This window comes from Electrophorus electricus, chromosome 5 (genome assembly GCF_013358815.1).
Source record: "Electrophorus electricus isolate fEleEle1 chromosome 5, fEleEle1.pri, whole genome shotgun sequence".
Classification (NCBI taxonomy): Eukaryota; Metazoa; Chordata; class Actinopteri; order Gymnotiformes; family Gymnotidae; genus Electrophorus; species Electrophorus electricus.
The window spans coordinates 402,501-418,235 of NC_049539.1; the positions used below are offsets into that span (position 1 = coordinate 402,501).

The following is a 15,735-nucleotide window of genomic DNA, read 5'->3' on the forward strand; positions in this document are numbered from 1 at the left end:
ATCTGTAAAGGTTCTATGTGTAAAGGTTACATGTGTAAAGGTTGCATGTGTAAAGGTTGTATGTGTAAAGGTTGCATGCGTAAAGGGTACATGTGTAAAGGATGTATGTATAAAGGTTACATGTGTAAAAGTTGCATGTGTAAATGTTGTATGTGTAAAGGTTACATGTGTAAAGGTTGCATGTGTAAGGGTTATATGTGTTATATGTTATGAAGCGTTTAGGAGGGCATGTGCACGTGTTATAGAGCGTTTAGGAGGGTACGTGCACGTTATAGAGCATTTAGGAGTGCACATGCATGTGTTATAGAGGAGGTTCTTCTGGAGAGATTATATATAAATCACCTGAAACACTCCCTCTCTCTGTTATCAGACTATTCACCCACTCTCTCTGTTATCAGACTATTCACCCACTCTGTTATCAGATGATTCACCCACTCTGTTATCAGACGATTCACCCACTCTCTCTGTTATCAGACGATTCACCCACTCTCTGTTATCAGACTATTCACCCACTCTCTGTTATCAGACGATTCACCCACTCCCCCCCCTCTCTCTGTGATGTTGTAATTAGTCTGGGCTTTGCTCCAATGTCTAATAGCAAACTTTCACAGTCTCTGAGAAAATGACGACAACTGGCCCACCCCTCTGTGTGGGGTACATCCTCATGGGCCCTCTGTGTGGGATACATCCTCACGGGCCCTCTGTGTGGGGTACATCCTCACGGGCCCTCTGTGTGGGATACATCCTCACGGGCCCTCTGTGTGGGATACATCCTCACGGGCCCTCTGGGGTGGAAACATTTACAGCATTTAGCTGACGCGTTTATCCAAACTGACTTACAATTATGACTGATGACAGCTTGAGGGCTAAGGGTCTTGTTCAGGGGCCCAACAGTAGCAACCTGGCAGATTACAAATCCCAAAAGGAAAATGTGTATGTGTGTGTGTATAGTATGTGTATATGTATGTGTATATGTGTGTGTATAGTGTGTGTGTATAGTGTGTGTATATGTGTGTGTATAGTGAGTGTCTATGTGTGTTTGTATAGTGTGTGTATGTGTGTGTGTATAGTGTCTATGTGTGTTTGTATAGTGTGTGTATGTGTGTGTGTATAGTGTGTGTCTATGTGTGTGTATTGTGTGTGTACAGTGCGTGTATATGTGTGTATGTGCATGTATAGTGTGTTTATATGTGCGTGTATAGTGTGTGTGTGTATATGTGTATGTATAGTGTTCCTGCAAGTCAGTGCTCAACAACGTTTCTCGACAAAGTTCTTCTGTCACTCTCAGACAAAACAGGATGAAAGCAAAATGTTTGTGGCTTTTTTCTAAGAGGTTGGTGGCAGGTGATCATTCAGAGTGCTGAATGTTCCCAAGGTTGCTGGGAGTTCAGCCAAGGTCGGAAAAACATTGTGCATGTGTCTATGTGTGTGTGTGTGTCTGTAAATCAGATGAACATTCCTCAAGCTGCGCTCTTTTGTGTTTCATACAACATGGTTATAACAATCAAAGCCGGCATGAAGTCACACATACCCACTCGAGATCTTACTGTCCTCAGACACGCATTCGAGATCTTACTGTCCCACACATGCCTTCGAGATCTTACTGTTCCCCACACGCACTCGAGATCTTACTGTCCTCAGACACGCACTTGAGATCTTACTGTCCCACACACGCCTTCGAGATCTTACTGTCCCACACACGCACTCGAGATCTTACTGTTCCACATACCCACTCGAGATCTTACTGTCCTCACACACGCACTCGAGATCTTACTGTCCCACACACGCACTCGAGATCTTACTGCCCCACACACCCACTCGAGATCTTACTGTCCCACACACCCACTCGAGATCTTACTGTCCCACACACCCACTCGGGATCTTACTGTCCCACACACCCACTCGGGATCTTACTGTCCCACACACCCACTCGAGACCTTACTGTTCCACATACCCACTCGAGACCTTACTGTTCCACATACCCACTCGAGATCTTACTGTCCTCACACACGCACTCGAGATCTTACTGTCCCACACACGCCTTCGAGACCTTACTGTTCCACACACGCACTCGAGATCTTACTGTTCCACACACCCACTCGAGAGCTTACTGTCCCACACACGCACTCGAGATCTTACTGTTCCACACACCCACTCGAGAGCTTACTGTTCCACACACGCACTCGAGACCTTACTGTTCCACACACGTACTCGAGATCTTACTGTTCCACACACGCACTCGAGAGCTTACTGTCCTCACACACGCACTAGAGATCTTACTGTTCCACACACGCACTCGAGATCTTACTGTCCCACACACCCACTCCAGAGAGGAAATGGGTTGTGTTCTCCCTGAGGAGAAGAGTCTTCACTTAGAGAGGGAGGGAGAGAGGGAGAGAGAGAGGGGGGGGGGTTAAATCAGACAGAAGAGACTATTTTAAATGAAGGACATACAGAAACAGATGAGAAAAGGCTGCCTTATATGGCCGCTAATGACAGACGCAGGGGGTGTCCCACACCAGACCAGTGCACTGCTGGGGGCCACAGGAAGCAGATGCCGTGAACAAAGCTCGCAATCACATCTGACAAGACACACAATAAAGGGTCTGTACAGCATGGGTGTGCACCCTGTCCTCTTATTAAAGATGGAGACCAACCTGGACAGTGTGTGTTGGCACACATAATCGTGTTCATTAACCTACAAGCCCGGCAGGCTGGTGACGCAGCCACAAGAATACAATTCCACTGTGATGAAGACTACGGGAAATCCCTTCTGTGCTAACAGACATCCCTGAGAAAGCTCTACGCTACATGGGCACACAAATTCTCCTTTGCAGAGTGTTTGATCAAAGGATGTGGTCTGGGCTGTGGGACGGCCTGCATTTCAATCCCGTCTCATCCTGTCCCTCACGTGACCCGCACGCTTCAGAGTCCGAGGCCTCTGGAGATGAAAGTGGCATGAACAGAGAGTTTATTACGCTTTGTGACGCATCGCTTTACCCATGTAATGGCAGCAGATGTGCAGTATAATGGAATGCAGTGCAGTGCAAAATGAAGTCAATTACTAAACTTTGTTAAGCCCACTGAATGTCTCGGTGTCACACGCTGCCCTGGTATCGGAGATTCCCATCCTGAGGCAGGATTTATCAATCCGACTCTCACAACACTGTGGGCTCTTTTAAAGCCCTGATCCCGTCCCGCCCACCATCCCGCAATCCCCCCTCTCTACAGTGCACTGGACTCCCTACGAGTGGAAAAAGATCCCCAACAGCTTTGTGGCTTTTTTGGGAAAACCTCAGAGACTGGCCTGAATGTGAATGAAGAGGCCTAGCTCTGAGATCAGTGCCATCTTTGTGTGAGGTGATGAATGGGAGCTCACACTGACCCTTCCAACATGCCAGCTACGCCCCTGCTCACAAGGCATGGACCACAGCACACACCACCCTGTGAAGCCTCCGCCCCCCTGCAGGGCGGCTCCAACGCACCTCCACGGTTCTGTGCAGGTGATCTCTTATCCTGGGAGCTTGCCAAGACTCAACCTGCTTACTAAATGTGTTAACCAATCCCAGCAGGTACTGGTTTTGTCTTCCCAGACAGCTGTTTAAAGTCTTACGCTAATAATGATTCTGTGAAGTGAATGATGTCTAAACAGCCCGCTTCCATGGTTATTTCTGCTTTACGGGGGAGACAAAACCATGAGCTTTCCAAAGGTCAACAAACTCGAGATTCCTCTGCTGCAATCCAAACACAAGAGAGCTTGTGAGTCTCCCTCCTACAGCCCGAAGCCCCGGACCAGGAATGCCGACGTTCCCACGTCAGCCACTGTGTGCCGTTCCTACTCAGCTGTGTCCAAACTCTTAAAGTCATCAGCAGAAACACAAGACACTGCATTACTACTGTTGTCACTGCAACATCATTAACAATTATTTGAAACTTTTCCTTCCTATAATGTACTATATATATATATTACAAGAATGTCACAAATGTGGCCAATTTAACCTATGACTGCTAGCTGGAATGCCGGGTCCTAAGAGAGCTGGAATGCTGTGCCCTAAGAGACCTGGAATATTGTGTCCTAAGAGAGCTGGAATGTTTTGTCCTAAGAGAGCAGGAATGTTGTTCTAAAAGAGAGCTGGAATATTGTGTCCAATGTAAGCTGGAATGTTGTGTCCAGTGTGAGCTGGAATGTTGTCTCCAATGTGAGCAGGAATGTTGTGTCCAATGTGAGCTGGAATGTTGTTTCTGTCACGATTCCAGCAGGAATGAGGCGAGAGGCAGAACGCAAATGCAGGAGGCGGTTTATTAAACGAAGGAAATACAAACACAAAGAGCAAAATAAACAGGCAAAGGGGCAACACGGAGGTCATATAATACATGGATGGACGGCAATGACAGTACGAGCACAATATAAACCTGACAGAAGGAACTTACCAAAATAACCGACAAACTAGAAGACAAAACCCAGAGCTAAAATAACCAGAACAATCAAGGATTAATCAGATGCAGGTGAACATAAGAGGGATAACCAAGACACGGACTGGAACTTAGGAACAGACGAGGGGTGGAGAAAACAAAACCAAGGAACGGCACAAGAAAGTAAAGGAAAACAAAGTCTACAGGGAAATCATAAAACAGGGATGCGAGGAGGGTGGCCAGTCATTACAGTGTCCTATGAGAGTTGGAATGTTGTGTCCTAAGAGAGCTGGAATGTTGTGTCCTAAGAGAGCTGGAATGTTGTGTCCTAAGAGAGCTGGTTTCAGTGCTTTCAGGTGGCAGACTACTTGGAGGACAAGGAATACCCTCAAGCAGTCCGGGGTGCTGCATTCCAAGCTCAACACTGGGTTCTTGTGTCAGTGCCCATTTCACATGGCATGGGAGCCCCACAAGTGCCCCCGATGCCCCTCTCTATGTGGGTACTTGTCACACATGCACTCTTTTGGAACAGCAGCTGGCACAAGAGAAATCAAAAGCACCCTTTTCACGTCCCCTAATAAGCCTCTGGCTAAACAAAGACTTGTCATAATGCTTGCCAACTATCACCAAAACTACTAATACATTTCTAACAATAAACATGAATGTTGATAATGCAACACTTATAGAGAGAGATGGATTTCACAGCTCGGATACAGGTGGATTTCCCTCACCTCAGTAACACGTGTAAAGATGGACTCCACACCCTAGATAAGCGTGCATTCTTATTCATCCAGTGCTCTGCACATCTCAGACAGGCAGCCCGTGGAACAGAGCGGTGCCTTGTGGGATAGCTCACACAACTCCGGTGCCAAAGTCGGCACAGGAAGCTCTGAGCACAATGTAAAGCAGGGGAGGTCCAGGAAGGAAGGAAATCCTGCTCCAGGCGAGACAAAGGCGAGCGGAACACCGCAGCCAGAGTCCTCGGAAAACCCTTCTACAAACACGACACACCACCACTGTTCAGAGTACTGGGAGTACTGGGAGTATAAACCCAGACACTGCAGGGTGTCCATTGTACCGGGAGTACTGATAGTAGAAGTATCGGGGCTACTCTGTGCTGCTTTACCTGTAATAAAGATATTTCATTGTTGAACCTTCTGTACCATATATTTCTGTTTTAGTACATATCCTGGATGGCACAAATCTGTTCAACTCTGTCAGTGCTGTTATGTTCTAGAAACAAGGCAAGCTAGAAACCAAATCTCATATCAATGAGGTGAGAACAAAGCAAAGCAAACTGGAATACAAAGCAACTGTATTTTATTCAGCCCCCTGTAAAGCCCTCCTGGGGCAGGAACTAATAACATCTGAATTATGAAAAGTGAGTTCAGACTTTGGTAAGACACAACACCTGCCTGTCCACGAGGAAGTTCCCTCTGTGGCTCTGGGGACAGACTGGTGGCTCAGTGACAAGAATCCTAAAGTCAAAAGAGAAGTAAAACTTCTGCTTAACTTCTCAACAGTGTGCAAGTTGAGAAAAAGCTCTGTGTTTCCGCTAAGCCACGGGGAGATCATTAAGCTCTTTCTAGAGAAAGACGGTGAACTAGACAGAGGCTGGCAAGTGTGGATTAACATTTTAGGCTGAGAAAACCTTATTTAGGCTTCAGAGTGGAAAAAGGAACGCAAACATATTAGCAAGATTAGAATCTTAATGATCTGCCACATAGCAAGTGGAAAAACATACCAGCAGAGAGAGGGACCAGAGACATACCTACAGAGAGAGGGACCAAAGACAACACCAGAGAGACCAAAGACATATTACCAGAGAGAGAGACCAGAGAGGGTAAAGGTCCCCCGTCCAATTACAGCAGTCAGACATCACTGCCACAGAAGTGACTGAACATGGACTCCTCCATCCTTGTGATCCTTCATTCAGAACAGGGCACATCTCAGGCCCCGCCCCCCCCTTCCTGCTCCATCCACTGCACCATGCCTGTGTGCATCACAGCTGACAACAGTGCATGAAAAGGCCATTGATCAAATCTGACATTTCCAGGGCAAGAGAAGGGATGGCTTTACATTAGGCAGGGGAAAGGGTCACGGATGTGCTGCCGTGACCCCCAGGAGGAGGGGCGAATCAGGGGTCACTGGCTGTTTGTCCTGAGGCTGTATACCCCATATGCACTGACCAAACCTTGATACGTAATACAGGAGAAGTGTGCCCATTAAGGAGTGGATAGATAGATAGATAGATAGATAGATAGATAGATAGATAGATAGATAGATAGATAGATAGATAGATAGATAGATAGATAGATAGATAGATAGATAGATAGATAGATAGATAGATAGATAGATAGATAGATAGATAGATAGATAGATAGATAGATAGATAGATAGATAGATTTTATATATATATATATATATATATATATATATATATATATAGAGTTCAGATATAGTATAGTTCTCAAATGGGGTTGCCTTCACATGAGTGTCATTCTTGTAACTGCTGCAGGTTTTGCATTGCACTCCTAGAAGGACTGTCACGGTAGACTGGCCATCCAGCAGGAGAGAAACGCCCACTCACGCTAGAGATCACGCCACTTACCAGCCTCGCTATCAATCACCGGAGTATTGATTGTACTCACCTGTTCCCTCTGTTCACTCGCCTATTTAAACCCACGAGGACAGGTACATGAGAACAACGCTGCACGTTAGCGGACTACAGACCTGACAATCTTTAAATGTCGCTGCACTGCCTTCGTGCAAGGAATTACATTTTATACCTCCCTGCAACCCTGCCTCCGCTTCCTCTGTGCCACCTGTCACAAGGACAACAGACAGGTATTAATAATACCTGTTATTCATGATACAGGGTTAAATATTGAGGCATTGCATTCACTGACAATGAAACAAACTGAGGAAGACTGTGATGAGTGTGAAGACTGTGATAACTGTTCATTATATTTCATTGTTTCATTTACACATTTAGTTTGTCACATAAGTGCCTCTGAGTTGGCATATAAAGGGTTACGGCTTCGGGCTTAGGGTTAAAGGAGAAACCAGACATAAAATATTGTCGTCACAATTCACGTGTTACTAGATTCATTATCAAAGTTTAAAAACGTGACACTGGGGGTTAATCCTTCTAGCCCACACACCACTGCTAAGACTGCTATGGAGGGACAAGTTCAGACAGACCTCCAGCTCAGGGGAGCATATTGCACTTCCATTTTCTGCTGGAATCAGAACATGAAAGGATACCCTCCACGTTCTCCCGACTGCATTCATCATGAAATCCAGTGGACAATTAGATGATAAATGCACTGGACCAAGGGACACAGTGTTATGGTTCCTCAGCGTAAAAATCTTTAGAGAAAAAAAAAACAACAATTTCCAGGGATCACCAAACTGTCTCCACGGTGTCCCTGTTTGATCTCTTTAGTGACTTTTGCTGTTATTTTCTTCATGTCCAAAGACATGTTCAGATGTTCTTGGCATCCATGCTCTAGCTCATCTACGGTAAACATCACCCTCAGAAAGCGCCCACTATGAAGATCTGTGACGAGTTACATAAGGCATGCTAGTGATATCCCAGGCTGCCCTGGAGAACACTTCCTCTGTCTCTGGCCCACAGGGACACATTGCTCTTGGTTCATCAGAGAGAGAGATTGTGTTTGACTTTATTCTTGAAGCTTCTGTTCATAGGCTTGGATAAAATTTCCTGCTATTGAACACCAGTTCTTCCAGTTAAGCAGCAAAACCGGGCATTATTCCTTAGCTCTAAGGAAGTCTGTGTTCATGTCAAACATGCTTGTCATTATTCCATGCCTTTCTTAACCTTTCAGGAATTCCTCCTTCAGAAAATATGCTTCACAAGACGGTGCACCAGATCTGGAGTCTTGCGTCAGGGCCCCTCAGGCAAAATCTCCAAGCAGAACCCCCCAGACCCTTTCTGGCATGAACCCTCCACCCAAAACACATGTGCACAAACTTCCCGTGTTCTCCAGGACCTCCAGGCAACAAAACAGCCCTACAGACAGGTCTACCTTCACATGGTCACTCAGGCCTCCAGGCAGGTCTACCTTCACAGGGTCACTCAGGCCTCCAGGCAGGTCTACCTTCACAGGGTCACTCAGACCTCCAGGCAGGTCTACCTTCACAGGGTCACTCAGACCACCAGGCAGGTCTACCTTCACAGGGTCACTCAGACCACCAGGCAAGTCTACCTTCACAGGGTCACTCAGACCTCCAGAGAGGTCTACCTTCACAGGGTCACTCAGACCACCAGAGAGGTCTAACTTCACAAGGTCACTCAGACCACCAGGCAGGTCTACCTTCACAGGGTCACTCAGACCTCCGGACAGTTCTACCTTCACAGGGTCACTCAGACCACCAGGCAGGTAAATCTTCACAGGGTCTCTCAGATCTCCAGAGAGGTCTACCTTCACAGGTTCACTTAGACCATCAGGCAAGTCCATCTTCACTCAGAACCTTGACTGAGGTTTCCAAGAGACTCGGGCTGACAGGATGTTCCTGCTTCTCTCTCCACATCACACGACTTTATTCACCAGTAGAAGTGAGGAGATCGCAGGTGGTTCTGAAAGCCCACCAAAAGGCTCCGTGAAGTGCTGGTCGGAGCTGCTAACTCAAATGCTCATCTCCGTGCCCAGTGTTTGAAGACGCTGGACTGTATCGAAACTTGGACCTAAAGTACATTCTATTCACACAACAAACTCAAACACAGTGTTTTTTAAAGATACTCTGGAAAAACACTGTTTTGCAATTAAAAAACCAATCTAGTGTTCTAAATAAAATGCAACCATTGCTCAGCGTGGTGTGTTAATATATAAATACTTCATTACTCAGGAGGCCTGTTCCTTAAAACACAGCCAGGCTCTCTCCAAATGCTGGTGATAAAACGCTAGATGGACACAGACGATGAGTTCCTTACAAAAGCAGCTATTGTATGTCACCCAAACGAAAACAAAGCCCAGCACCTCCATCAGTTCCATCTGTGCCTCAGGCTCCAACTGAGGAATGTGCACATATATTGTGTGGTGGGGTCCCTCTTAATGACACATAACACAGCACCACACAGCTGCAATGAAAGGTGCCCACAGTGCCGAGGCAGATTTGTGGGAAAAAGAGGCTATTTTCCAAACAGAGTAAAGGCCACAGTCATCTCTTGGGGAGGGGGTAAAGAACAGAGTAAAGGCCACAGTCGTCTTTTGTTCTAACACAAAGCTGTAACACTCACAACACACACACTTTATGAACCTGGACACAAGGAGACCATGTGACTGTATTAAAACGCATGTTTTTAAACTGCATAACACATGATACTGCAAGAATGTGTTACATATAATACCGACTGCATGAAGGTCGGTATATACACTGCGCATTACATAATCTTCAGAACATGGCCACCATATGACTGGCAGTCAAGAAGTTGGCTCAGTAATGCTGCCCATGTCTGACCATTAGCAGATGGACGGCACAGGCGATACACACACTGTCAGCTTTGCACAGGCTCATGGGTTTCACACAGTTGGATTTCCTCATCCACGACATGGAAATGAATACTTCCTGCCTCTGACTCTCTGCTCATTCTGTAACACCACCACCCAGTTTATTCTGTGCTAGAGACAGGTGCTACAGCCTCAGGTGCATGTGTGCTCTGTTAGAAAAGTCTGAGCATACTCTATTAGCAGGCCAAGAAAACATACTATACATAATAAAATACTATATACATACTATATGCATACTATACAAAATAAAAATATGAATATCTGTGCAAAAGGCAATTTAAATTAAATTAAGGAATTCAGTCACGGGGAAGAGCAACCACTGAACCGCTTTACCTACTTCAATTAAACCCACGGGCTGGACACGCTGTTTCAACTATATGGATAAATAGGCTACAGAATAAAAATACAAAAATCTATACTTTTGAAGTAATAAAAAATATTTAAAAAAAAACTTTAAATAGCATTGCTTCTGTTTCTGACATGTGAGGTGTAGCTTTAAAGTGTTAAGGTGAGAAGCTCCGCTATCCATAGTCAATAAATTACTGGAAATTAGGAACCAAGCACATGCCATACTGGCAGGAGCCAGGAAGATCGCGAGCCGCTGCTCGTTTTAGGTGACATGCACAACAAATAACGGAGTTATGACACAGTAACGCAAGCGCGTAATGTGTGGTTCACCTACCGAGAGGAACTCCAGCGCGCGCACGTAGTCGCGCTCCGTCTTCAGGAGCTCGCTGAGAACGCACGCTCTCAGCCGCAGCTGCGTGTCCACATCCCTGCAGCCGTCGCTTCTGTGCTCCGCGCGGGTCTCCTCCGTCATGCTGGCTTGTGTTATTAAAGTATTGTAAATGCTTTCTCTGAAGACTTTTCAACAATAATAAAGAACTTTAAAGTGTCGATGGTGAGCCGTTGAAACCGTGATGAACAGCTCCGTGTAGATGACTAAACAACCCGAGTGAAATAACCCATCTAACGCAAACTGCCGCCAGCTCCATCACGGCCGGAGCCCTGCTGCGCCGGACTGCGCGAGACACGGCGCTCCATGTGACCCCATCCTACCTCCTTCCACTAGCGCGAGGGCAGGAAATAAACGCCTGGGAGCTCGTGCCAGCTCAGTCCCGGCTAATACTCTGGAAGGGAAACGGTCATGACATAGGGGGGATTAGACCTCCAGGAAGGCTTTCCCAGACTCCAGCGTAGTGGCGCTCACATTTACGCTGACTACGTTTTTCCCACCCAGAGTTGTGAACGGCTTCTGTGAAGTTTTATTTAATAAAGTGCTTCATGGTTTGTTTAGACATTGCGCTTGCCCCGACTTCCATCGGTTGCTCGAGGTCAAAACTATTGTGTAGTATATAGCGTAATCATCTGCGTTATGATGTCTTCTTCTTTCCGAAGGTATATTATTAAAAAAAACAAAAACATAAAAGTATACGTTTGGTGAGCAAAACATCGATTGCACGCTTTGCAAACAACCTCGTGAGTTACCGTAACCCACCATCCCTGCACGAACAGACAGCGCGCAAACGCAGCCGTTCCACTCCGGTAGCCCGCGCCTGTTCGCTGCCGTGCCGTTTCTTTTCCGAGACTCACGCTCACTTTCCTTGACATTACTGAAAGGTCACGGTATAGCGCGTGCTAACGGCGCCCAGTGAAACGCGCAGGTTGCAGTGATGCTGAACGGGAGCGTGAAGAAGCACGTTTAGGCCGCGAGAGCCGTGAACGCCACCGAGTCATTTGCACACGCAGTGGGACTGTGATTCCGTTTCAGCGCACTACAACGAGCAGACAGCGGCCAGTGTGTCAGATGAGCCGGTATATCGGCTCCCGCCCACCGGAGACCTGAAGCACACCGCACAACTGCCGCGTGGGCCGTTAACCTCTTATGTTACAATCCACAAAGTAATTAATTGCGGACACACTCGCGCACGCAAATACATGCACGCATACGCACAAACATCAATACAACGTTAATCGCGATTATGTAATTAAATTAATTTGCTTTTGGTTTATGTATTTCTAACACCAATTATACTTAGTCAGCGAAAACCGCGTCTGTGTAATTTTCCGGGGAATAGGGCTGAGCCTGGCCTTGGGCAACGCTTACCAAAGCCTAACAGACACTGCCCCCTGGTGGTCACAAACATGACTTTAGCAAGGTAATGAGAATTGAGTAAGTCATCTTGTTTCGCGCATCACATATTAGCTGTGATTGTAAATAAGAGGTAAAATGGAGTTAACACCTACCGTACATCTGTTTGCTGTCTCAGAGTGGACAGGGAGTTCATCCACATTTATGTCCTATGGGACATCATTTACATATTATCTTATCGTGAGGAATACCAGTGTTTACTCTTCCTAAATATACTGTAGTCTTTGTAGTCTATGATTATCCATAGGTATTTGCTACCCATAGGCATACGTTATCCATAGGTAATTGTTATTCATAGGTATTTGTTATTCATAGGTATTTGTCTTCAATAATATTCTAGATCATTGGTATCTTGGACTCTACCCTACTGTACGGTACTAGGATGTATTCTATGAGGAAATGACAAAGCACTTTTGTAAGTCGCTCTGGATAAGAACGTCTGCTAAATGTTATCCATAGGTATTTGTTATCTATAAGTTTTTTCTATTAGAGCTGTGCTTATCCATAGGTATTTGTTATCCATGGGTGTTTTCTTGCAGTTTTGACTGTCCAGTAGATGGCAGCACTCTACAAAGAAAACACGTCAAAGATCTTAAAACTGCGTAACGCTGCCACTGAATTACTGAACGAGTTGGGCGGGAAATCTGTTTAGCCTTAATGTTCAGTGATGAACGTTACCAAAGGTCACGCAAAAGAATCACGACATATGCGGTAACTATAACGTATTTAAATAAGACTAGGAGCAATTTAATTCCGAATACAAATACCTCCACGTCCTCCCTGGCCCAGAGCTTGAAAGAGATCTTAAACCGGACGCAGGCTTTGTCGTGTTTGTGTCGTTTTAACCTGGATGAAATAGATGTGAATGACTGAAGAACCTCCCGCTTCACGGTGCATACAGACATCGTACATTTAAAATAATGGAACTTAAAGCAAAGGGCCTGCACCGCCATGCTTCGTGCTGTTTAACCCGTCTTCAGTCACGTGTCAGTGTTCATGTATATGGTTCATTTGGTTCATGTATATGGTTCATTTGGCTCATGTATATGGTTCATTTGGTTCATGTATATGGTTCATTTGGTTCATGTATATGTCAATTTTGGGCACCTCTCACCCAAGGCAATGATCGTCACGGTGACTTTATGAACAGGAATTAAATACCACATAATTAAACAGCACATTTGCACAGTTATCATCATGTTCTATGAATCTGGCCCTGGAGAAGAATAATACAAGTCTGACAAACGTGGCCTCAGTAACAGACTTCTGGTTGTAAAAACAGGGGCTTCCCCAGCTGACTGAAAACATGACAAATGCACTTTACATGTTTGGAAAGAGACTTTGATGCATTTCACCTGTTTTGGTCATTTCGTCCTATCCTTTTGTCAAGTGTGCTCTGGGACAGGGGTGTGCAACCTACTCCTGGAGGGTCAGTGGTCACTTCCACTCCTCAAAACTGCGACAGCCTGTCATATTAGCCAGCACAGGCTTAGCAGGTGAGCCAGAACATGGAATCAAGCACCTGTGCTGAACTCTGACCTTTGGAGACCAGAATTGGACACAGCTTCCCTGTCAGGAAACAACAAACAAAAGCAAAAATGCAAAAACAGAGTCTAGGACAGCAACAACTGCAAACTCAACCACACACAAGAATGCTTCCAGCAGATAATTACAGAAAACAACTGGTAGCCAAGTGTTGGCAAGATCTAGACCCAACGCTTCCCACAGTAGCAGGCAGACAAGCTGGTTGACAGCCAGGGAAACAAAAGCCCTAATCATCCTCCCATGCCAGTGAAAATGCCCACTTTTGTCTCCAGGGTCTGCATGCTCTGACAGACAAATGGCACATCTGGGCCTTAATCCTAAACCCCAGTGTATGGGAGTACCTCTGTGCTGCCAAGGAGTGGCTTTACCCCATACATTTACCTGACACTGTTATCCAAAGTAACTTACAATTCTGACTGAACACAACTTGAGAGTTAAGGGTCTTGCTCAGGGACCCAACAGTAGCAGCTGGGCAGTGGTGGGGATTGAATTGGCAACCTTCTGATTACTAGTCCAGTACCTTCACCAGTGCCCCACTGCAATGGTGTTACCCAATGGTGTTACCCAGTGGTGTTACCCAGTGCACCCTCAGGATGACATGGGCATATAACACACAGTGTAACTCAGAGGTGTTTCAGACCCACATGAGGTAAAATAACGTAAATAGATTTTGGTCTTAACACAGCTGAGACCTGATTTGTACATCAAAGTGACATTCGGAACAAGGCCCTTATTTATACAGAAAAGAATCCTCGACCACTGATGCTGGAAACATAGAGAGAAGGCAGAACCGTGTCCTGGGCCCCGTCGTGTCCCGCCTTTACGACGGGCCGACCTTTTCTCTGACACTCAGCCCTGGATCATGGCAGCGCTGTAAGAAACAGCTGGATTTCAAGGTTTCATATCATATACACACGCATACACACACACACACTCACACACACACATACACACGCATACACATGCATACGCACACACACATACACATGTATACACACACACATACCCATGCACACACACACACACATACACATGCATACACACATACACACACATACACATGCATACACTCATGCACACTCATGCACACTCATACACACACACACACATACACACTCATACACATGCATACACACGCATACACACTCATACACAAACATACACTCATACACAGACACACACACACACACACGCACATACACATGCATACACGAAGACACACACATTCATAGACACACATACACATCCATGCATACTCACACACACACACACACACACACACACACACATACACATGCATACACACAGAAGGTAGGCAGAAACATGTAAAATATTAAATCATAAATCAATCAAAATGTATTTCTATAAAACTTCACAACAGATGTTGTCACACAGGAGCTTTACAAATGTTCAAGTCCAAGCCCCCAGTGAGCAAGACAAGTGTGCAGTGGTGAGGAAAAACTCCCTAGAGCATGAGGAAGAAACCTTGAGCAGAACCAAGACTCAAAGGGGGGGTCATCCTCCTCTGGCCACAAAATATTGTGCATCTCACCAAATTACACATCTGGGAATAATACTTCAGAAAAAAAGAAAGTTAATCACCTGGTTGAAGACTGTTAGCCTGGCAGCGAGCCCATGAACAGGGATGTGTGTTTCTCGTAATGACTGCCGGAGCAACAGTGTGTGTTAACCTGCACCAAACAAAGCCATTCTGTTCATCTGAACCCATAATCCCCTGTGAAACACTCTATTCAGATAATTCACCGCCAGCTCCTCAAATTGTCTTGCTCAGGGGCAGCATGAGATGTGCATGAGAAGTTCAGAGCCAACACTGGGGCCCCCTGGAGCCCAAAGCAAGGTCCACAAACACCGAGTGCCACCACTGAGACCCAAGCCCAGTTTGCGTTGAGCTGCGGGCTGTATATCGTGGAGGCTGAACTCCACTAAATCCGTAACAAGACTGCTTCAGTTCACCACCACCTTCCACACCATCGTGAGTGCCCCGGGCAGCAGTCTGTATTTATCTAAGGTTTTTTTTTCTTCATGCACGTGAATACACCACTATGTTCCAGTCTGGGGTGTTCACCTCAG

At 45.9% G+C, this 15,735-nt stretch overlaps 1 protein-coding gene across 2 annotated transcripts in view; it reads right to left on the minus strand.

Annotated features, from left to right (window-relative positions):
• prex2 (phosphatidylinositol-3,4,5-trisphosphate-dependent Rac exchange factor 2) overlaps nucleotides 1–11,047 on the minus strand; it is a 98,796-nt gene extending 87,749 nt beyond the window's left edge. Inside the window, exon 1 of one of the 2 annotated variants that reach the window (XR_004776018.1) lies at nucleotides 10,630–11,047. Coding sequence is in view for 1 of the 2 variants with exons in the window: in XM_035526093.1 (XP_035381986.1) it covers nucleotides 10,630–10,767 (138 nt within the window). In the remaining variant the exon portion in view is untranslated. The remainder of the gene's footprint in view (nucleotides 1–10,629) is intronic. The other variant, XM_035526093.1, reaches the window with a different exon arrangement.
• Between the last annotated feature and the right edge of the window lie 4,688 nt (nucleotides 11,048–15,735).